This window comes from Rhinolophus hipposideros (assembly GCF_964194185.1).
Source record: "Rhinolophus hipposideros genome assembly, chromosome: 20".
NCBI lineage: Eukaryota > Metazoa > Chordata > Mammalia > Chiroptera > Rhinolophidae > Rhinolophus > Rhinolophus hipposideros.
The window spans coordinates 31,627,528-31,650,956 of record NC_138066.1 but is presented as its reverse complement, the minus strand read 5'-3'; the positions used below and the strand labels follow the sequence as shown (position 1 = coordinate 31,650,956).

The window sequence follows — 23,429 nt, the reverse complement described above, 5'->3', positions numbered from 1 at the left end:
GCTGTCGTCGTATTACCCTTGATGTCCCGAATGTCATCAAAATGTCTTCCTTTCACTATTTCCTTTATCTTTGGGTAAAGAAAGAAGTCACTGGGGGCCAGATCAGGTGAGTAGGGAGGGTGTTCCAGTACAGTTATTTGTTTCCTGGCTAAAAACTCCCTCACAGACAGTGCCATGTGAGCTGGTGCAGTGTTGTGATGCAAGAGCCATGAATTGTTGGTGAAAAGTTCAGGTCATCTGACTTTTTCACGTAGCGTTTTCAGCACTTCCAACTAGTACACTTGGTTAACTGTCCAGTTGGTACAAATTCATAATGAATAATCCCTCCAATGTCAGAAAAAGGTTAGCAACATCGTTGCAACAAGTTCACATACAAGTTCACGAACTTAATCGTCAGAGTTCACATACTCTTGTGTCTGGCTTCTTTTGCTCAAAAACCAAGCGATGCTTTTGGGAGGTGCGACCCATTAACGCTGACAAAAATTCATGAAAGTATTTATTATACATTATCCAGTTTAGCTTTCCTTGACAACCATGGGGAAAAGGACATGGTCTTATATGCGCAATATTTCACCTCTTGGGCATGGCTGCAAGAAGGCAAGTTGAGAAGTGGGGGCCCCAGAATAGTTCTTACAAATGTGTCAGAGGCTAACCCAGCAGAGAATGGTGGGGACACTGTAGCTTCCAGGCCCACTGAACCGGGCAGTCCAGTTTACACCTTGTGATCTCAAATGTCGTATAATCTTAAGGATTTATTTTTAAAGTTAAACTCTTTATTTTGAGATATGAACATTTACATGCAGTTGTAAGAAATAATAGAAACATCCTATAAACCCTTAATCCAGTTTCCTCTAACAGTAACGTCTTGCAAAACGGGTACAGTATCTAGGATATTGATACAGTCAAGATAACAGAACATTTCCATCACAAGGATCCTTCCAATTTTTCTTTTATAGCCACACCCACTTTTGCCCATGTCTACTCCCTCCTAAGCCCATGTTATCTGTTTTATCCATTTCTATGGTTTTGTCATTTCAAGATGTTATGTTAATGGAATCATAGTATGCAACCTTTTGGGATATTTTTTTTTCCACTTAGCTTAATTCTCTAGAGATTCATCCGGTTTGTTTTGTGTATCAATAGTTCCTTTCTTTTTATTGCTAAACAGTATTCCTTGATATGGATGTATAGTTGGTTTAACCCACTGAAGGATATTTGGGTTGTTTCCAGTTCTTTTCAAATAAGGCTGATATAAGCTTGTGTGTGTAGGTTTTTGTGTAAACATAAAGTCTTTGTTTCTCTGGGAACAGAATTCATTATTTCTTTGGGATGATTGCCCAGAAGTGCAATTGCTAATTCATATGGTAGTTGCACATTTTGTTTTTCGAGAAACTGCCCGTTTCCCAGAATGACTCTACCATTTTACATTCTAACCAACAATGTATAAGTGATCAACATCCTTGCCAGCGTTTGGTTTTGTCGCTATTTGTTTTTGACATGATAGGTGTATAGTGATATCTTACTATGGTTTCAATATGCATTTCCCTAATGGTTAATGATGTTGAGTATCTTTTCATGTACTTATTTGCCATCTGTTCTTCCTTTTCATGACTTTTGTCCATGTTCTAGTTGGATTGTTTGGTTTTCTTACTGTCGAGTTTTCAGAATTCTTTATGTATTCTAGATGCCAGTCCTTTGTCAGATATGTGGTTTGCAACTATTTTAAAACATCTGCCATCTCTACTTCCATGTCACTCCCACGTCGACCACCAGCCTCAGGTCTTTGTGCAGCTTAGGGAAAGCAGCCCCTTGCCCCTGAGAGGATGCAGCCCCACAGGTCAGTGAGTGGTAGAATGGGCTGGAAGAACGGTGTACTGGGTGATGAATCTTTGGGTGACATGCAAGGGAGAGGGAAGAGGAGAGCCTACCTGTAGTCTGCCATGAGCTAGAAAATGAACTGGCACATTTAGCTGGGACTGTTTTGTTTCACAGGAGTCAGTGTGTTGGCTGAGGACTGAGGCTTGCCTGTGAGAGCAGCATGTGACCTTCATGGACAGATTGGGGCTCTTCCTCATTGCGTAAATGTTCGTCTTGTCCTGTCCCTTCACAGGACAGGTCCTGCGGGTCTCATTCTGTTCATGCCAGGAAGTTACTCCATCTTTTAAGTGTTTTAGGTACTTCTCTTGGGAGACCATCAAGCCTCTTGTATTTTTCTTCTTAAAAATTTCCTATGAAAGAAAAATTTTTTCATTTAAAATTTAATTTGTTATTAACAAATAACAAAGCACCTGTATACTTACCACTTCAAATTAAAATATGATCAGACTTGTTACCGAAAATTATAAATAGAAGAAATTAGGTATTACCCATCAAGCTGAAGTTCCTTTTATGACTCTCCTTCAATCCACCCTTCACCAGAGAGCCACTATCCTAAATTTAATGTGTGTTGTGTCAGAGTACTTTGGTTTGCTTTTAATATAGTTTTGAATCCATAAACAGTATAGTCTATCATTTGTAAAGCACTTGGAATCACGTCAAGCACTTAGTTTGCCTATTTTTTGTGTCCAGAAACAATACTGATGCTATTATAATTTTAGCAAAAATTCAAATATATGGTGATGGAAGGAGAACAGGCTCGGGGTGGTGAACACCCAATGGGATTTATAGACGATGTGATACAGAATTGTACACCTGAAATCTATGTAAATTTACTAACAATTGTCACCCCAATAAATTTAATAAAAAAAAAAAAAAGAAAAAAAATTTTAGCAAAAATTGCATCACAGTACGTTTCTTTTTCGCTCAACAGTATGTTTTTGAGATCTATTTATGTTGATACCTGTAGATCTAGGTTATTTTCTTTACCTGCTGTCTATCGTCCATTGCATGACCGTGTTTCTACCAGTGCAATTGCTGTATACTGGTAAAGAGTTGACATTTTCAGCTTCTCTAGAAAATGCCCTGGAGAGGTTGTGTTATTGTGACCACCAGTAACAACCACAGGTTGTCATTTCCTCACATCTTCACCCATACTTAGTATTGCTGGACATTAAAGTGTTTGCCATAATGGTGGGGGAAAGAATATCTCATTGTGGTTTGAACTTACTTTTCCCTGATTACCAGTGAGATTGGGCGTCTTTTGAACCGTCGTCTTTGAATATCCTGTTCATGTTTTTTGCCCACTTATTGTGTTAGGTTTCTTGTCCTTACTGATTACTGTTTGTTATTGTTGTTTTCTTCCTAGAATACAGGCTGAATACTAATCCTTTGTCTCTTATATATAAAACGAAATTAGTAAACCCAGGCAGTTACTTGTCTTTTCGCTTTGTTGATTTATGTTTTTCTTAGGGCTTAGGAGACAGCCTGGCATCAAATGCCTCTGGGGGGAGGGGCAGAGGCCAATCCAAGACTTGGAACAAAGCAGGCTATTGCTTTAAATTTTGTGTCTAAAGACTGTTTGCTGGTGGCTGGCATGGCACCTTGCCCAGGAAGAAGTGGTCAGCCTCAGCGTGGGGCATATTACTGCAGTTCCATGGGCCCCTCACATCTAGTCACCCTCCCTTCCAGCTAGCTCCTAAAAGGATGAAGTGACCTTGCCCAGGACCTGGGGGAATTCCAGCCTCCAGCAGGGACAGAAGCTACCCACAAGCCTTTGGGCCCATCCTTAAGCACCTCCACCCAGCAAATACATAATAGGAGGCAAAACAAGCAGTTTCTACCCCAAGTAGATCCTGCAGACCTGTTTGCTTAGGCTTTCTGATTGTCCCTGTCTCCCATGGCTCCTCCAGGGCCCAGCTCTGCCTGGTCTCTGCCTGACCCTGGCAGGATTGTATGATCCTTGGTGCCCACAGAGGCCTCTAGCCTGAAAGTTAGTCATCATCCCTGGAATGTCACAGAATACCACAGCTATTGCACATAAGATCCCTTGAACCAGCCAGCCTATATTTTCTGTCTATCACCTGCTGGAAGGCCAAGCTGCACTGGGCAGGACTGACACTGGGGCAGAAGGCTTCCCAGATTAATGTAACCAGGAGGCTGTGCAGTTAAGGCACAAAGTCATTATGGTTAGTTCCCGGAGAGGTGAGTTGGAGCCATGAGAACAGGACAATAAGTCAGAGGCAGTGAAGAGTATGAATCAGTTACCAGAAGTAAATCATGGAAAAGGGCCAGCATGTGCTTGAGGGCTGAGAGGTGGGATACCAAGTGGGGGTGGTTATCCACAGGCCTGTGGCACTCAGAGGCACCCATCAGTCCCAGGTTTGCTGCTTTAACCCCCACAGGGCCCCCAGGGGAGGCTGTGGATGTGCTGAAGTGTAAAGAGCGGTACACATAGAAGGGGTCCAGGGTTGCCACCCACCAGAGTTGGAACATTAAGAAAATGAACCTCTTGCTTCTTCATCCATAGAAAGAAATAATCCTTTTTATAGATTGTCTAGAACTGATGTGAGGATCGTATGAGATACACATGGAAGCCCTTTTAAAGCTGTAAGGCTCTACAAAGTTCTTGTATTAAGGTCTTGGAAACCAGACAGTCCCGGGTTTGGATCCCATCTTGTCTGCTTACCTGCATTTCTTCAAGCCTCATCCCCTCATCTGTAAAATGGGTACATTTCTTGGTCAGGGAGTGGTTATGAAAATCACAGGAGATCATGTGTGTGGAGTGTTTAGAAGAGAGCTGGCATGAGGATACACCAATAAATGTCAGCTCATATTATTCAGAAATGTGCTTTTTCACCTAAAATGTAAGACGTTTTCCATATCATTAAATATATAGTGTCTTCAGTTTGATTAATGGTCTAGTGTTCCATTGTATAGATGTCTTATCATTTAGTTATCTAATCCCTATAGAAATAGTTTTTCTTCCATTTCTTTGCTAAGCATCAATTAATGTGCTTATTCCTACCTTTAGGCATTTGCTAGTGTTTTGATAGATTCCCTAAAAGTAGGATTGCTGAGCAAAGGGCGTGCATATTCAAATGTTAATAGATACTACTAAATCAGAGGAGATCCAGATTTGGGGTTCTGAAGCTTACACAATTTGGGGTGCCCTCTTTATAAAAAGAACTCAAAATTACAAACACCAAATTTAGTGCAAATTGAGTATTACTTTAGAATAAGAAAAGAATTTGTGACAAATTGCTGGGCCTTGAAGGTTCAGGTTATTTTCTTATAAGAGCTCTTTAGGCCATTTGCCAGAAAAGCTGACCTATAAATACTTCCTGATTTGCAGTCAGCCTCCCCTCTCCAATTCCCAAGAACTCCCAGCATTAGGGGAGAGCAAGGGGTCCTGAAACATCAGCTTCATAGCTTCCTGGCTTCTATACTTAATGTTCTTTAAAAATCTTATACTGATTTACACTCTGACCTATTTCCCCACATAATTGCCAACATTCTGTATTATCAACTGTTCTTGTTTTTATGATGAAATGACTAATCTTTTCTGGTTGGGGAGCTTTATTTAGGGAATATTGAGGGCAGCATTATAATCTATGTGCTCTCTGCTGAGTACTCCCCATCCTTATGGAGATGAGCTCTCTTATTGGATGAGGATGAGCTCTCTTATTGATTACATGAAGCCAAGGACAGCACAGACTGGCTCCTGTGGCAAGGATGAACTCTCATTTAGCTGAAACTGCTGTTTAGTTTTGCCTATGAACAGTCTTTGACAAGAATACCTATTATGGAATTTTGAAACTAAATGTGAACTCCTCTGGAGAAACAGCAATCTTTGGTTTGGGCAGAGAATTACTGATTTGTTATATTTCCCTCCTAGTGACTTTTTATTTATTATAGTATCAGACAGATTGAATTACTTTTCGGCCAGCCCGGTGGCTCAGGCGGTTGGAGCGCTGTGCTCCTAACACCAAGGTCACCAGTTTGATTCCCACATGGGCCAGTGAGCCGCGCTTTCTACAGCTAAGATTGTGAACAACAGCTCTCCCTGGAGCTGGGCTGCTGTGTGCTGCCATGTGCTGCCAGGAGCAGCTGGTGGTCAGCATAAGTGGTCGGTAGCCATTATGAGTGGCCGGCAGCCATTGTTAGCGGCCGGCAGCTGTGAGTGGCTGACCAACCGCCTCAGCTGGGGAGAGCGCAAGGCTCATAATACCAGCATGGGCCAGGGAGCTGTGGTCTACACACTAGACTGAGAAACAACAGCTTGAACCAGAGTGGGGGGGGGGGCTGAAGAAAGGGGGGGGAAAAGAATTACTTTCCATATATAAATACGTATATAAATATGAGTTTTGGAATAACAGCTTTTTGGAAGCGGTATAACAATCCAAATGAATAACCAAAAAGATTAAGTTTGAAATATCAACTGCTAAAGGATCAGAGAGTAGGTCTCTCCCTCTGCCTTCACCCTCTCTCTCTGCAAACACACACACATGCACGCACACACACACACACACACACTCTTTTTGCCACCATTTGAAAATAAGCTGCAAACATCATAATGTCAGAACTTGCCATTTATGCTGATCTCTTGGGGAACAAATGCCTTGTGGCTTTTTGCTTTGCTTTGTGACATGGACATCTTTTCCTATGCTTACTGGCCATTTGTCTTCAATTTTTTGTGACTTTGTGGCAGATTTGGTCATTATTGTATTTTATGTGTCAGTGTCACTTGGTCTGTTTTACTGGAAAGCTGTTTGTGATCCAATCGATGAGGCTGTTTTAATCAGCTTTTATTGTGGCATTTGGACAAGTCACTTAATTTCTCTGTCTCACTTTTTTCCATTTGTAAGACAGGAATAAGTACCTGAACAATTTGCCAGCGAAAACCTGCATGACAACATCACAGAAAAGCTGCTCAATGATTCTTCTCCCTTCAGTTCACATACCTGGCAGGGTATTTACCTATCTCTGTCCGTCCCCATTGAGAGTACCCATCTTTTTCATAAATCAGAGTCAATACATTTCTGACTTGTCATTAAAAGTCTCTATAGACATTCCTGGAAGTGACATTGTAAATAGTTATCAGGTGGATTTTAGTTTCCTGCTAGAGCAGTTTTCCAGTTGGGGGTTGCTTTTGGACCCCAAGCCTCACATCCGGGAAGCTGCATTCTAAACAATGAGCAAAGTATCATGAGCTGCTCTGTGCTCTTGAACCTGGAGAACGTCCATCCATGTATGAAATGGATTAGTTAAGCCAATGGTTGTAGTGTATTATGAACTGTACGGAAGGCACATAAATTATATACCCACTGAAATTCTCAGAGAGGAAAATCCTTCCACATTCAAAATGGAAATGATTTCTTTTTTAAATTAAATTTATTGGAAGCATTGGTTAAGAACACTATGTAAGTTTCAGGTGTACAACACTAATACATCATCTGTATATTGCACTGTGTGCTCACCACCCAGAGTCAGTTCTCCTTTTGTCACCATATATTTTGACCCCCTTACCTATTCATCCGTCCCCATCCCCTGTCCCCTCTTGTAACCACCATACTGTTGTCCGTGTCTACAAATTTTTTGTTTGTTCATTTGCTGCTTTTTGTTTTATAGCCCACATATGAGTAAAATCATATGGTTTTTGTTCTTTTCCATCTGACTTATTTCACTTAACATGATATTCTCAAGATCTATCCATGTTGTCACAAATGGCAATATTTCATCCTTTTTGTGGCTGAGTAGTATTCCATTGTGTATATGTACCACATCTTGTTTATCCAATCATTGGTGGAAGGACACTTAGATTGTTCCTATACCGTGGCTATTGTGAATAATGCTATAACGAACATAAGGGGACATATATCTTTACAAATAAGTGTTCTCAAATGTTTCGGGGAGATACCCAGGAGAGAAATTGCTGGGTCATAGGGTAGCTCTATTTAAATTTTTTGGCTGTGTTTTGTCTCCAGTTGCCTCACAGCCGGACATGGCTGATTTACGCAGCTTCAGTTCCACCTGAGGCCTGGCGTTTTGCAATAACCGTGCAAGTGGCTGAGGCTTCACTAAATATTTACTTTAGCTATTTGAGTTCTTTTTGAGGAAACCCTATACTGTTTTTTAGTATGAAAATATTAGAGGCTGCACCAATTTATATTTCCACCAGCAGTGTATGAGAGCTCCCTTTCCTCCACACCCTCATCGACACTTTGTTCCTTTTTATGGCCAAATAACATTCTGCTGTATGGGTATTCCACATTTTCTTTATCCACTCATCCATTGCCAAACATTTGGGTTGTTTATACCTTTGGCTATTGTGAATAGTACTGCTATGAACTTTGTGGGCAAGTCTTGGTTTGAACACCTGTTTTCAGTTCTTTTGAGTATATACCTAGGAGTGGAATTGCTGGGTCATATGGTTATTTTATGTTTAACATTTTGGAGAACCTCCAAACTGTTTTCCACAGTGGCTGCACTGTTTCACATTCCGTCCAGTAATGCACCAGGATTCCAGTTTCTCCACATGCTAGGTAACACTTGTTATTTTGTTGGTTTTTTGTTTGTTTGTTTGTCTTTTTTTTTGGTGATAGCCTTCCTAGTGGGAGCATAGGGGCATCTCACTGTGGTTTTAGTTTGCGTTTCACACACTTAATGGCCATTTGTATATATCTTCTTTGGAAAAATGTCTGTTTGAGTCCTGTGGTTTTAACGATTAGTGTAGTGTGTATCAGGGAACCCACTCTCCCCACGGCTTAAAGGAGATGGGAGTTTCCTTTTCTGAAAGACAGCCAGTCTGTAGCAGTCGCGGTACAGCCTGCTGTCAGGCTCCAGCCCCCTTCTGTCTTGCTGCTCTGTGGTGTCCAAGCTCACCAGGTGGTCCAAGATAGCTGTCATTCTTTTCCTGTCACAGGCAGCATTCCAGCTGTCCAGAAGAAGAGAGAAGATGCACTTTTCTTTGAGGATTCTTTTCAGAAGTTGTACACAGTACCTCTCTTTAAATCCCATTGGCCAGAACTTCACCTTTGGGCCAAGTCTCCTGCTGGGGAAGCTTGAAAATGTGGTCTCTACTCCACGTGGCCAGCTAAACATTTGAGAATGTATTATTCAGGAAGAAAGGGCTATTGGGGTGGGGGAGGTCTCTGTCACAGCTCCTATCAGAGATAAAAGAGATAACATATGACAATCGAACTGCATTTTTTTTTTTTTTTGGCATGTAAATCATCCTGTGGATTTACCAACTAGACTTTCCAAGAGGCCACTATCTATTCCAAAAACCATAGTGAATGAGGAGAAAACAATGTTCCAAACCAAATAGGACTCTGGGTCATTGTGAGAAGGAGGATGCCTGTTGTGAGGCAGAACCTCCCCTCCCCCACCTTTAATGTTTTGTTGACAACAAAACCATCAAGCTGGCTGAGCTTTGCTTTTTGCTGCCTCCTAATCCAGATGCTGGGCCATGGGAGGTGGCCTGCTCGGCATTCAAGGACCCTGGTTATCCACTGAAGGTGGAAAATGTAGGTACAGTTAGGATTCACTAGTTATAAGCAACAGAAACCCAACTCAAACTGGCATTAATTAATAATTAATATCTTAAGGTTCCACATATAAGTAAGATCATGCAATATCTGTCTTTCTATGCCTGCCTTATTTCACGTAGTATAATGTCCTTCAGGTTCATTCATGTTGTCACAAGTAGAACGAGTTCAAAAGTTTAAGTTCCCAGGCTAGTTAAAGCAAGAATAGAATCATTTCCTCATGCCTTAGCCTACTTGATTTTAATAATTTAGCAGCTTGGCTGTTGTGACTCCATTTTAGTTCTTCACTCTTTTCCTCACCCTCTACAGTATGCCTGTGAGGTAGGGATGTAGGGTACACAGTCTCTCTTGAGGGGTGTCATGGCGACCACTGAGAACCACTTCAGCAGTTCTGTAAGTTTGTCAACCTGTGGTCAGTAGGGAGTGGGAGTTCACAGAAACTTAGAGCTGTGATTCTTGGCTGTTTTCTGTCCAGCACTCCTGCAGGAACCACCTGGCTTAGGTGGCTCACCACAACCCTTGGAGAAGATTGTCTAGGTAATTTAGATAACATTCCCTTGAGAATAACCCCTCATGTAGTCCCCAAACTTTATAGGTGGAGAAACTGACCCCAAAGAGGATAAATCCTGTGTCTTAAGTTGGATTCCCCCAAGAACAATGACTTGGGTGCAGGTGGTTTATTTGTGACCCTAGGAAGCAGGAGTGAGGGAGTGGGAAGAGAAGACAGGAAGAGAAGCCAACGTCGATTGTATTATTGAAGTTGTTGCCCCAGGCAACCAGGGTTTTACCCACTCGGACCTCTGAGAAGGAACAGCTGCCAACCAGAACTGTCCAGCTGCGAAAGGGGAGGCTTGAGGAAGTCCCTGAGCAGACAGACCCCCAGGGAATTGTCCCAGCAGCTGAAACCAGAGATGCACTGAGGAGATGTAAGATGGGACACAAAGGGGTCACCCACCCAGCCAGCAGCACACCTGCGGTGAGACCTCAGGTCCCCAACCCCAGCCTAGTGCTTGCTTGCTCCCCGTCGAGCTTCAGCAGTCAGTCCCCACCCTGTGTGATTCACGCTTGGGTCCCCAGCACCAGCTTCCGAGTGAAATCAGGGCCACCTCCCTATCAGCCTACATTGTGCCCCACCCTCCTGTGAGATGGCAGTAGTCTCCTCTCCCATTTACAGGGAAACCCAGATTTGCTCCCCACCCTGCCCTGCATACCCTGTTCTTCCCAGAAACTCTACCGCACAAGCCCCAAGTGACCAATGAACAAAAGATAGGCATGGTCTTTTCACACAGCAGCTGCAGCACTGAGTCATGAGGAGCCCTGAGTCCACAGGGCCCACACCCCCCAACGGTGGTCTGGAGGTAGCCTGGAAGGCGGGCACCCGGAGCATGCCCTTTCTGATAGAAACAGAGTCTGAGACCTGTTAGGCTCCCACCTAGACCTGGCTGGGAGCCAGCAGCTGTTACCCAGAGCGGTCAAGTGAGAACATGCCAATCTAAGCATGTGCTACCTGGACTTCTGGAGGCCTTTTTTGGTTTTCCTTTTTTAAATAACAGACTTAACTTTTTTGGTACAGTTTTAGAGTTACAGAAAAACCGTAGGGTTACAGAATAACTGAGCAGGTGGTACAGAGAGTTCCACATACCCATCCCACCCCAGACACAGTTTCCTCTATTATTAATATCTTGCATCAGTGTGGTACATTTGTTACAATTAGTGCACTGATAGCGATACATTATTATTGACTATAGCCCACAGTATACATTAAGGTTTAGTTTTTCTATTGGACTATTCTGTGGGTTTTGACAATTACTCAGGTTGTTGTTGTTTTTTTTTTTATCAGGATGGTACAGTATGTAGGATGAGGCCGTTTCTAGCCCTCCTAGGCCACCTCTCTGCTTAGTCAAAGCACCATGATTTGCCTCAGTTTCCCGTTCCAGTGTTTTTGCACCAAGGCTCCAGGCCAGGGGCACTGAGGGGAAACTTAGGAGTAGGCTGGGGAAAAGAATCTTCTCTCTGACGACAAGAAGTCAGCTTCCAAGTTTGGATTTCCCGAGGGTGAATGAAGCAGCGCCTATGTTCAATGGCGATGGTTCCGACAGTTTCTGGAGTGCTCCCTAACACATTGCAGGCAGCCTGCCTCTTAGCTGGGTGTGCCAGGGAGGCCTGCCTTGATGCCTCTGAGCCCTGGATGAGCTGGGTGTGCCAGGGAGGCCTGCCTTGATGCCTCTGAGCCCTGGATGAGCTGGGTGTGCCAGGGAGGCCTGCCTTGATGCCTCTGAGCCCTGGATGAGCTGGGTGTGCCAGGGAGGCCTGCCTTGATGCATTTGAGCCCTTGATGACTCTCTCTACAGTTCCAAAGAGGTAGAACGCACCGCCACCCTGCCCATCGGAGGCCTCAGCTATGTCCAGGGCTGCACCAAATTGCGTCTTATCAACAAGACCGTTGGGCGTTGCCTGGATGCCACAGCACAGAAGTTCCCGGACCGAGAGGCTTTGGTTGTCCTCCATGAAAATGTCAGATTGACCTTTGCCCAGCTCAAGGAGGAGGTGGGTTCTGCCCTTGACCCCTCAGCGTGGGCAGGTGCTAGCCCCCAGGCTGTCCTGGCTGGGTGGAGCCACACGGGCAGCACCTGACTGTGGAGCAGGGTGCTGGGGCTGCCAGAGAACCCCAGGGGATGTCAGGGATGGGGACCGGGCTGAGGCAGAGGTGGCCCGGATGCCTCCTGCATCAGTCACTCCTTGGGCACTTGTTAACTCTGCATATTCCAAGCTCCACTCCAGATCTCCTGAGGCCTGTCACTTGTTCTCAGATGGTTCTGGTGTGAAGCCCTGGACCAAGGGCTGACATAGGCGTCATAACCCCTTCCTGCTTGCCCATAGCTTACCCCTTGTGCCCTGTATGTTTATACCAGGTGGACAAAGCTGCATCTGGGCTCCTGAGTATTGGCCTCTGCAGGGGTGACCGGCTGGGCATGTGGGGGCCCAACTCCTACGCATGGGTGCTCATGCAGCTGGCCACAGCCCAAGCGGGCATCATTCTGGTGAGGAGAGGAGGGGCTTGCCTGGCACAGTTGGGTATGTGGGCATGGGGGGGGTTTGCATCATTCAGGGGAATCCACTTGGCCCCTTAGCCCCAGAATGAAGCCAGTGTCTGGCTGGTTTCAGACCAGGTAATGTTTTCACCTGAAGCCACCAAGGAGGCCTGGAGGGGCAGGGTGCCGTGGAGGGGTCATGAGGACAGGGTCTGCCCAGGACACTGACACAGCCTTGCTGTCTCTATCAGGTGTCTGTGAACCCAGCCTACCAGGCTCCGGAGCTGGAGTATGCCCTCAAGCAGGTAGGACTCGTTCCCGGGGGTGGGGCCAGGTGGGTGCCTGGCACGGGGGTCTTCCAGTTGTGACAGAGAGCTGATGGGGTGGGCAGGGCACGTATAGGTGGGTAATGCCCAGAGTCTGTCATTCTTTAGGCTGTGGGTGGGCAGGAGGAGGGGATAGTTGGGCAGATCCAAGGCTGGTGTATGTGTTGGGGGGGGTGCATACATTCATCACAGAGGTAGTGTGAGGGAGCTGGTGTGTGTGTGTTACAGGGTGGTGTATGTGTGTGTCAGAGTAGTGGTGTGTGTGTATGAGAGAGAGCAACTATTAATGTGGGCTCCGCAAGACCCTCAGCCTGGGGCTCCCTGCTGACTGTGGAAGGCGGTCCCCTTCCACAGGTGGGCTGCAAAGCCCTCGTTTTCCCTGAGCAATTCAAGACCCAGCACTACTACAACATCCTGAAGCAAATCTGTCCAGAGGTGGAGAAGGCCCAGCCGGGGGCATTGAAGAGTCAAAGGTGGGGGTGTCCTAGGTTGGGAAGGGTCCATCGTGCGGCATCCTGGCCCCCTCATCCCCTGCCCACCCCCTCAGCCCCTGACTCTCCCCATCATCCCTACCCCCAGGCTCCCAGAGCTGACCACAGTCATCTCGGTGGACACCCCTCTGCCGGGGACACTTCTCCTCGATGAGGTGGTGGCGGCTGGCAACACAGAGCAGCATCTGGCCCAGCTCCGGTACACTCAGCAGTTCCTGTCCTGCCACGACGCCATCAACATCCAGTTCACCTCGGTAGGGCAGAGGTCTCCAGGCCCTAAGCCCAGGCTGCCAAGCTGACCCCTGCCTGCCCCTGTGACACTTCCCTGAGAATGAGGACACAGGAAGTGGGGAGTACAAACACTCTTCTCCTGGGACTGGCCCTATCTGTCCTGTCTGCCCTGGTAACCATTAGCAACTGGTGTCCTTGTCACGTGTCCCCATCCGCTGGCCTTCTTGTCCCCAGCAGAGGGGCAGATGTACTGTGTCACCACTGGTCAGAGCTAGTAGAGCCTGTCCCCTCTTTAGCAGATAGGGAAATTGAGGCCCAAAAGGGGTATCTGCTGCTGGGCCACAGAGTTCTCTCAGCCACTTCATGAGTGGAATGAAGACAGAACTCATCTTCCAAATTTCTGGATCCTAACACCTGGCACTGTGCAGGCACGTGGTAAACCTTTATGAATACGTATTGAATGAATGGATCTGGGGCAACAGTCCCAGTCTCCTGACTCCCAGTCCAGTGCTCTTCCGTGCAGAGGCCCAGGCCAGGAAGGAAATGGGAAGAAAGCAGCCAAGTGTCACCTGCTTGTCTTATCAGGGGACGACAGGCAGGCCCAAGGGGGCCACCCTTTCCCACTACAACATTGTCAACAATTCCAATATGATAGGGGAGCGCCTGAAACTGCACCTGAAGGTAAGGAGGTGCTGGCCCAGGCTTCCTGGCACCCTGCAGGCGTGGGGAGGCGGGCTTGCTGGGCTTCCCCTGCTGGCTAGAGGAACTAGCTTCTGGGGCTGCTGGCTCCAGGGTAGACCCAGCCTCCTGCCTCCATCTCTAGACATCAGAACAATTGCGGTTAATCCTGCCCACCCCCCTGTACCACTGCCTGGGTTCTGTGGGGGGCACAATGGTAAGCATGATGCACGGTGTCACCCTCATCCTGTCCTCTCCGATCTTTGATGGCAAGAAGGCGCTGGAGGCTGTCAGCAGAGAGAGGTGGGCATCAGTGAGCAGCTACCTGCAGCCTCATGAGACTCTCCTAGTCCTCACTCCTGGGCCCTGACCCCTCTCCAAGATGCCTCCTCTCTCCAGCCAAGAGAAATGGAAAGGGTTGTGGGGGATCCAAGGACGGCAATAGCTCCTCCTCCAAAGAGTCTCTCCTGCCTGTTCCCCGAGTTGTAGCCTTGGCCCTTGCTGCAGGTTCAAGGTGGGGTGGCTGAGAAGAGGGAGTTCCCTTCCACTTCCAAGCCTGATTTTGAGATCCAACCCCCCCCTTATACAGAGGCATCTTTCTGTATGGCACCCCCACAATGTTCGTGGATGTTTTGAACCAGCCAGACTTCTTCAGTTACGACGTCTCAACCCTGTGTGGAGGTAGGATGGGGTCAAGGGTAGCCAGGCCAGGATTGGCTGGGGTGAGCTAGGTTTACACCCAATCCTTTATGTAGGGGGCAAGAAGGTCACTGTAAAAATATGGGTGGGAAGGAGGCAAATCCCAAACATTCCTGGACACCAGCCCAAGGCCAGCTGCCAGGTTTAGGAAAAGGTTCAGGATCAGGCGAGAGAAGTGAATGTTCTTCCCTAGAAAGAGCTGCAGGCAAAAGGGGTCCACTGGGCCTGGAGAAGGGGGGGAATTGTGTCAGCCCTCTCTCTGATTCAGGTGTGATTGCCGGGTCCCCGGCACCTCCAGAGCTGATCCGAGACATCATCAACAAGCTGAACATGAAGGAAATGGTGGTAAGTGGTAGCTGGGGCTAAGGCTGTGGATGGGAGGCAGGCCAGGCCTTGGATTCAGAACCGATGGATGGGAAGAGGGATGAGCCCAGGCCCGATCTCCAGGGATGACCCTCTAGGCCCACCCTCCTTCCAGAAAGCAGATGTGAGAAAATGCAATCTGACTTCATCAGCAGCTGTCAAGTCATGGAGATAAGGAACGGGGAGTAAATATTATACATACATATATTTATAGAAATCTGGGAAGGAATGCAGATGGGGGGATATGCGGCAAAGCACCAATGTCCTGTTAGAGCGTCCTGGCAGATGGGAGCTGGCAGACGGGGGTATGGGCTTAAGACCCTTTCTTGAAACAAGGGGTGGGGCAAGGATCTGATGTTTGTTTCCAAATGGCAGGGAAAGAGAAGCAGAGGGAAGGAGGGTTCTGGAAGGGTGGCCATCCTGATGACCACCCAGTTCTGGTTCTGAAGGACTTAGGAGTCTTGGCAACAGCTTTTCTGAGAGGAGCCAGGTGTGATGGAGCCCTCTCCATCAAGTGGACCTGGGTTGGTGCTGGAGTGCTCAAATCCCCCTGCCAGGACGTGTCTAGGTGTGGACAGCTCTGTGCATCAGCAGAGGCTGTGAAAGAAGGTGGGGGTCATAGGTGGGAAGGTCAGTAGTTTCTCCGGCAGAAGGCAGAGGCCAGTCACCAGGACCAGCTGGGTCAGGACCTGCAGTGAGACAAGAATCAGTGTCAGGACTCCAGAAACCCAAATGATGCTGAGAGAGAATGATGAGAGGCCTGCGCAGTATCATTTTCCCCTTTAGAAGGGAGCCCCAGCCCTCCCTTCCTCTCCCTGCAAAACTGGAAGATCTATATGCTAGCAGTATCCTGGGACACGCTGCTCACTTGCCAGAATCTCCAGAGAGGAGAATGGGGGACCTGCCTGCCCTGCACCCACCTGTTTAATGGCGGCCAGCTTTCTTGGACCTCTTAGTGGGGAACTTGCAGCTGCGGAGGGCATCTGTGTCACGGATGTGCTGGCCCTTAAACTTGGCGGGTGAGGCACAAGTTGCATCAGGACGGGAAGTCTTGGCTTCCAGCCACCTGAAGAGACAGAGAGATGCTGGGGTTGGGGAAGAGACGTGGGAAAGCTGGGAGAAGGGACAGTGAGCCACGAGGCCAGGATTGACTTGGCTCCAGGATAGTCTGCAATTGTCATCTTCATTTCACAAACGTGGGAACTTTGCAAAGTCCTACACCTATTAGGTAGCAGATCTGGGACCTATGCCCAGGAAGCCTTAGTGCAGGGCAGTGTCTTCACTGCGTCACAGGAAGGTGGGTTCGGGAGGTGGCATGGGGGTACTCTCACCTCCGGAGGCCCCGGAGCTGGCAGGTACACTTCCAGGGGTTGTTGGTGAGAGTGAGTGTCTCCAGGTTGTCAAAGGGGAAGTTGGAGGGCAGCTGGTTCAGGCGGTTGTTCTCCAGATGGACGTGTTTCAGCGTGGTCACACCCAGGAAGGCATCGTCGGAAAACTGGGGGCAAGGTGGGCACAAGTGAGCACCCCAACCCTAGTGTCCAGCCTCTCCCAGCTCTATGGCCCCAGAGGGGCAGGGTTCTTCCCGTTCTTCCCTGGACATAAGCAGTGGTACCTTGAGGAGTGTCACAGCATGACTAAGTTGTCTCCGATGATTTAATCCATAGGACCACCTTTTGAGATAGCTGGTGTTATTTCCAATATGCAGATGAGGGAGGGGATTTAAGTCCCTCGCTCAGGGTCATACGAGGGCGTGAACAGTAGCTGCAGGACCACACCCAGCTCCTCTGCCCCTGGCACCATATTCCCTGCACAAGCACTGTGACTGGGGAGGCAGCCAGAGTTTGGCCCCAGAGGCCTAAGCTGGCACATGGTGAAGCTGGTTAGTGTCTGGTGGGATGGGCAGTGGGCCCAGGCTCCCCACAACCCCAGGGTCCTGGGACATCCCCCAGCTCTGTCCTTACTGCTCCCTCACTGCCTGCCAGAAGCTATTTGTGGAGCCTCCAGGTTGGACGGCTCCAGAGGAAACGTTCTATTGGTGCCCACATGTTGGCTGATGTGTCACAGATCCTGCCTGGCCTCCCCGACCCCAAATCAGCCCCTGTTGCCCTGCTATGCTGCCCACTGAAGGGCTGCTCTGGCACTGGTGGGACAGAGGGGATTCTGACTTAAGCTAGCAAGGGGCCGGGCTGAAGAAGGGCAGGTATGGGCAGGCTCCATCCATGCAGACAAAGGCTGGCTGCCTTCCAGGTAGGATTCTGCCCTCGTCTCCATGCTTGTGGCCAGGGTGGGCTGTGAAGTTGTCTGGTAAGCAGATCGCTCTGATGACCATCTCCCCCACCTTGCCCTGATCTCTGCCCAAACCTCCTGGCTGAAGTCCCTGTACCAGAGAGATTTTTCTATCCCCAAGGAGAGATTCCACCCGGACCCAAGGCAGCCCCCCCTGGCCAGGTGCTGGGCATCACAGGGAGGAAGGACTGAAGGAGGTTGCAGTCAGGAGACGGGTCTGGGTGACTGGGGTGGGTAAAAGGCAGTCAGTGGTCTGGTGGACAGTGAGGCACAGCCAGTCTTCCCTGTGGGGAGACACCTGGGACCTGTGCCAAAGGTTGACAATAGTGTGTGGCTCTTGTCTTTGCCCCTTCACAGAGCTCATGGGTACCATGCCTGCAACCTGGGGGAGCCTCCGGTCCCTCAGTTGAAATGGACCCAAGAATGCAGTGGAATGTGTGTGTGGACTGAGGAGGGGGCATCCACCAGCGCCTCTGGGGGACATGGGGGAGATCTTCCTCAGGCATTTGCTCCCCCCTCACTCCCCAGCCCCCAACCCCACCAGAGCACACATGCACGCCCCCCTCCAGGAACAGGGTCTCTTTGTGGGCCTGATTCACCCAGCTCCTCTGGAACGCTCTTCAATAAACAAACCTTCCTTTATGGGGTGGTAGGTTTACTGGAGACAGGGGAAAAAACAGCAGAGGCCCAACAGGAAGAGGTGGCTGCCGCCCACAGCAGGGGGTTTGGGAGCTCTGGATATGCCTCCTAGGGGCCATTGGTGGGGCCAGGACAGCCCCAACTCTGTTTATAAATAGGAATGCTAGGAGGGCAGTGGCTGAGACTAAGGACAGGGGCAGAAGGTCAGGGATTGGAGTGGGGATGTGACAAGAGGGACAGAGCTCATCACCTTGGAGATAGCCCGAGAGACAGAGGCAATTTTAGGAGAGACAGAATGGTGCCCATCTGTTGCCCTGGATCCCTGGGCTTCCAGGCTGAGAAGGAGCCAGGGCAGAGCTCTGCAGCCAGGACCTCACCTTCTCCATGTTGGTGTTGTCCAGCCAGAGGGTCTCCAGGTACCTTCCGAAAGACTGGAAGGCATTGTCGGGAATGCTCTTCAGGGGGTTGTGGGACAGCTTCAGCTCCTCCACCACCCGCAGCTTGCTCAGAGCTGCCGAGGGGTAGCTGGACAGCTGGTTCCTGTCTAGGTGGAACTTGGCGAGGTTCTCCACATCGTCCAGAGCGCCGGGCTGCAGGGAGCTGAGCGCGTTCTCCGACAGGTAGAGCCAGCGCAGGTCCTTGGCACCTTGGAAGGCGCCGGCGCGCAGCTCACGGATCTTGTTGTTGTTGAGCTGCAGGATGAAGAGGTTGACCAGTGGGGAGAGCAGCCCCCGGGGCAGCTCAGTCACCTTGTTGTGGTCCAGATAGAGGTAGGTGAGCTCAGTCAGGTCGTCGAAGGCGCCTGCGCGCAGCACGCGGATGTCGTTGTGGGACAGGTACAGGTAGATGAGCTGCTTAAGGCCACGGAAGGCGCCGGAGGCCACCTCGCGGATCTGGCAGTGCTGCAGGTGCAGGGACACGAGGTTCGGCATGGCCCGAAATGAGTTGGCAGCCAGCACCGGGAAGTTGTTCCGCTGCAGGTTGAGCAGTTTGGTCTTCTCTGACACCTTGGGGATCTTCTGCAGCCCCACCTTGTCACAGATGACGTGCTGCAGATCGCCGTGGCAGTGGCAGTTATGGGGGCAGGCGGCCAGCGTCGGCAGCAGGCCGGCCAGGAGGCCGAGGCTGAGCAAGAGCATCTGGCGGGCCATGGCCAGGATGCCTGGGGCCCGGCTGGGGGCAGCGGCAGCGACGACGGCAGGGTGAGGGCAGCGGGAAGTCCTCGGCGCTCGGGTCTCCCGCCCTATTTATACGGTGGCCCTGACCACAACTGGCAGCCAAAGCCAGCTCCTACGTGGAGCATCGAGGCCACCGGGCTTAACTCCCTCCCGCCCGGAGATGGGCCCCCGCCCTCGACCGGGAGGGGAGGGGGCCCCTCCTCCAGCTGGTGACTGTGCGGGGCAGGGACCGTGGCCGCAACCTCATCCCCTGCCCTCAGTTCCTGCTTGTCTCCAGACCCCCTAGCTCCTTTCTCCATGCCTTTTTTATTCTTTTTTTTTTTGGGGGGGGGACTGTCTAGAGCCCCGAGATTACGCCGCAGGGAGAGAGGCGTTCTATGAACGTATTTGTTTGCTCAAGTTCGAGCCTCCATGCCGCCTCCCCCCGCCCCCCCATTATACACTGGGCCCGGTGCCCTGGACCCGGGGAGGGAGGAAGCGGGGCCGGACAGCCGGACGCGAGTCTCGCCGCGGTCGGCCAGCCGGCGGCGCTTTAATGGGGCTCTTGTGCGGCGCCGGCGGAGCGTGCGAGCCGCCCTGGCGTCGGGCTCCCCCTTCTGGCTAGACACTCCGCCAGCCCCAAGCAGATGGGCGCTCCCACCCCACCCTTGGACTTGCCTTCGGTGCTTCTCCCAGCCCGACTTGAAGTTTCCCTGTATCCACGCTCCCCTTTTTCCATGGCTGAAGACTAACCAGAAAAGTGTGTGTGTGGGGGGGTGTGGGGAGTGACCCACAGCACTTGCAAACACACCTGAAGACCACAAGCACAGTCCCACCTTCCCCCCCCACCCCCCTTTAATCTCCCTAAAATATCCCATCCCCTCATTACCACCCTCAGTGGTCAGGACCTGCCCCTGAGGGGTCTCTCAGGGTGGCGGCCAGAGTGGCGCCAAGATGTACTTGGCAGAGGCCACACCTGGGCAGTGGCCCCAGGACTGTGAGGGCGGGTGAGAGGGCCCGGGTCCTGACTACAAGGGATCAGCCCTGGACAGCTCAGGTCCTGTGGGCAGCCCTGCCCCAGCCCACCAGGTCTCTGTGTCCATTTGCCAGCTACTGTGTCTGGATTCCTGTGGAAAGCGGAGGATGGGCAGTTAGGGTCTGGGCTCTGGGCTGCCTGGCAGGGAATGTTATCTGTGTTGGGTGGGAGAGGACGAACTGGACCCCAGGTCTCGCTAGACCCCAGTTGTGCCTGAGCTATGCCAGCTGACACAGAGGAAATTGGTGGCAGGGAGGGAAGGAGGGGAATATGGTGGACAAAGTTCTGGTGTCTTTGAGGATTGGAAGGGACCTAGAATACAGAGTGGCTAGTCCCTCTCCCCTCACTTAGTGCTCAGATGTGGAGGCCTGCCCCTCTCCTAAGCCCCTTTCACCCCATTGCCTCTAGATGAGGGTCATACTTGGCCTAGAATGTTCCCTCATGGTACTTAGGCTCCCCTAAGACTGGTTTCTGGTTTTCTGTAGCTCAGGATGTTCCAACCACTAGAAGTGGGGCGGGGGACAGGGGGTGCCACGGGCTTTTAAAATCCTTGCTTTGGCTGTATTTTTATTTTGATGGAAATAAAATTCACAGGAAACTCTCCAAAGCTTGGGGGGCCCCCATCCCAAGGCCAGGCATTTGTCCCGAGTTTTGGTGGATGAGGCAGGGTAGGGGTGGGGGTGGGGGGTTGTGTCTGGGTGGCTCCCAGCTGGGCCAAGGCAGGCTGGCTTTCTCATCAAGTTTATGGGACCTTGGGCTTGGAAGGGAGGGGCAGGGGATGTTGTGGCGTGAAATCAGGAAGTGGGGGGGGCTAAGGCAGCTTGGAGATGGGAGAGAGGAGTATGAGTGTGGGTAACACTGGGAGCCACAGGCTGAGGGATGTGATTGTCCAGGGAAACAGAGACTGAGAGAGCCCTGGTTAGAAGAGGCTCTGCTCTTCATTTTATTTCATATCTGGGGCCCTTGTTAGTTGAGTTAGTCGGCTCAATGTCCCAGCACCTCTGCCTCCTGACCCCCGATCTCTAACACCTGTGCCTCTTTCTCCACCTTTCAGTTGCCTTCCACTTTCCCCTGAGTTCCTTCCATTCCCTCAGGGTAGCTCACCCCATCCCTCTGCAGTTTCCCAGCTCCCTCCAAACATCCTTTCTGGACCCTCTAGGTTGCTTATGGAACGACAGAGAACAGTCCTGTGACCTTCATGAACTTTCCTGAGGACACTGTGGAGCAGAAGGCAGAAAGTGTGGGCAGAATTGTGCCTCACACAGAGGTGAGCCCCACACTAGGACCCCCAGATCCCATTTCCCACAGAGAATCCCACCCTTCCCCACAGTAGAGTCTTCTCTGGGCCTGGCCTGGGGCTTTCTCTGTGGGCTGAGGGCTGAGAGGAAGAGCTGAGCAGCAGCCATGAGCGGTAGCCAGCGGAACTTCTCCGCAGCCTCCCTTCCTGTCTGAGGGGTGTTTTTGCCAAGCCCCACTGTCTGTTTCAGAGCAGCCAGGACAGCCTCAAAAAGGAGTCAAAGCACAGAGATTTTTCCTACAGAGCTCTTTCTCTCCCATAGGCCCCCCACCCTCACTTCAGCAGAGTTCCTCTTTTTGCTTAGTATAAACACTGAATTTCCCAAGCAGCCTGTCTCTTTGGGTGGGTGTTCCTTGAACTTCATGGCTGACCCAGATCATCTCTCACTCCTTTTCGGCTCCAACACTGGTGCTTTATGCCAGCCCGCACCTAGTTTCCCCTGCCCCTTTGTGCCCTTGTGCTTCCCTTGGGGCCAGATACCACCCTGATGTGGATCTTTCTTGCCCTCCTCCCTGGAGTGAGTGTGTGGTGACATTAGCCCCCTCTCATGTGTCAGACAGCCTCGCTGCCACTCTCTGTGGGATGCCTACCTGTGAGTTAGAGAGGGGCCAGTGCAGTTCTCCCCATTTCACAGATGCAGACACTGAGGCACATAGAAGCTAAGCCTTCCTTGCATGTTTGCTGTGGCTCATTTCTCCATTGGGCTTTCAGACTCTGCCTCTCTGCTGCCTCTCCTGTTCACATGGCCCTGCCACGCCACCCTCTTTGGCTTCTCTATTTGCTGCTTAATGGGAAGTAAGAAGACACTCCCTTTTCTTCTGCACAGTTTATAATTCTTCAGCCAGCCTGGCCTTCCACAGGCCTTCTTCTCTGTGGCAGCTCTTGTCCAGTCTGCCTCAGCACCCCTGATCTGGGCCGCACCTATTTTTGCACGCCCAGCTCAGGTGTCTGGTGATGGGGCCTCTCTGACTGTTGTCTCCCTTCCCTGGATTGGAATGGGCAGAGCCAGGGGGCCTCATTATTGCAGGGAGAAAAGGCAAAGTTCCCTCCGTTCCTGAGGGCCCCCATCCTGAAGTGAGAGGATGGGAGGCACCAGCCTGAAGCTACCGTGTCTCAGGCCCAGATCATGAACATGGAGACGGGGAAACTGGCAGAGCTGAATACACCCGGAGAGCTGTGGATCCGAGGATACTGTGTCATGCTGGGCTACTGGAATGAGCCCCAGAAGACTAAGGAAGTAATTCGACAGGACAAGTGGTATCGGACAGGGTGAGAGGACAGGGCAGGGCAGAGGTTTTGGCTGCTGAGGGGAGGCTGGGGGTCCTGAGGCTGAGTGGGGAGCATTAAACTAGAAGAGGGAGAACATGTGTGTCAGGATGGCCCCTTCATGTCATAGAGACTTAATTTCCACAATGTGTAAAATGGGGATGATTATAGTCAGTGCACAGAGCTCGTGGAAGGATCAAATGCGGTACTGATGAGAGCCTCGGACAGAGCACTACACCAGTATCTGCAAAATTGGAGCCCAGATTCCATCACTGATTTAATTCAACACGTTCTTATGCACCCGCGATGTGCCACTATTCTAGATACCGATGGTCCAGTGGAAAGCAAGATGAGAAGGATCCTATTCTTACTTCCCACATGTCTGGTGCACGGAGACAGATATAAACAAGATAATTTCAGACATTGATAAAGTGAAGAAAATGAAATACGATCAGAGGAGAGAAAGTGACTATCATAGGGAGGGGATCTTTTCTTAGACTGGA

General features: G+C 50.1%; 2 protein-coding genes across 2 annotated transcripts in view; one reads left to right on the top strand and one right to left on the bottom strand.

Moving 5' to 3' along the window:
• ACSF2 (acyl-CoA synthetase family member 2) overlaps positions 1–23,429 on the top strand; it is a 30,672-nt gene that overhangs the window by 5,976 nt on the left and 1,267 nt on the right. Inside the window, exons 2-12 of the mRNA XM_081027461.1 lie at positions 11,777–11,972; positions 12,338–12,466; positions 12,709–12,762; positions 13,138–13,256; positions 13,363–13,528; positions 14,091–14,186; positions 14,329–14,486; positions 14,773–14,864; positions 15,151–15,227; positions 21,523–21,630; positions 22,778–22,929. Coding sequence (XP_080883587.1) covers positions 11,777–11,972; positions 12,338–12,466; positions 12,709–12,762; positions 13,138–13,256; positions 13,363–13,528; positions 14,091–14,186; positions 14,329–14,486; positions 14,773–14,864; positions 15,151–15,227; positions 21,523–21,630; positions 22,778–22,929 — 1,347 coding nt within the window. The remainder of the gene's footprint in view (positions 1–11,776; positions 11,973–12,337; positions 12,467–12,708; positions 12,763–13,137; positions 13,257–13,362; positions 13,529–14,090; positions 14,187–14,328; positions 14,487–14,772; positions 14,865–15,150; positions 15,228–21,522; positions 21,631–22,777; positions 22,930–23,429) is intronic.
• Positions 15,433–19,495, bottom strand: CHAD (chondroadherin). Its single transcript, XM_081027463.1, has 4 exons — positions 18,548–19,495; positions 16,577–16,740; positions 16,166–16,311; positions 15,433–15,934 (listed from the first exon to the last, which is right to left on the bottom strand). The coding sequence occupies exons 1-3, from the start codon at positions 19,319–19,321 to the stop codon at positions 16,170–16,172; spliced, it is 1,080 nt and encodes a 359-aa protein (XP_080883589.1). The 5' UTR covers positions 19,322–19,495; the 3' UTR covers positions 15,433–15,934; positions 16,166–16,169.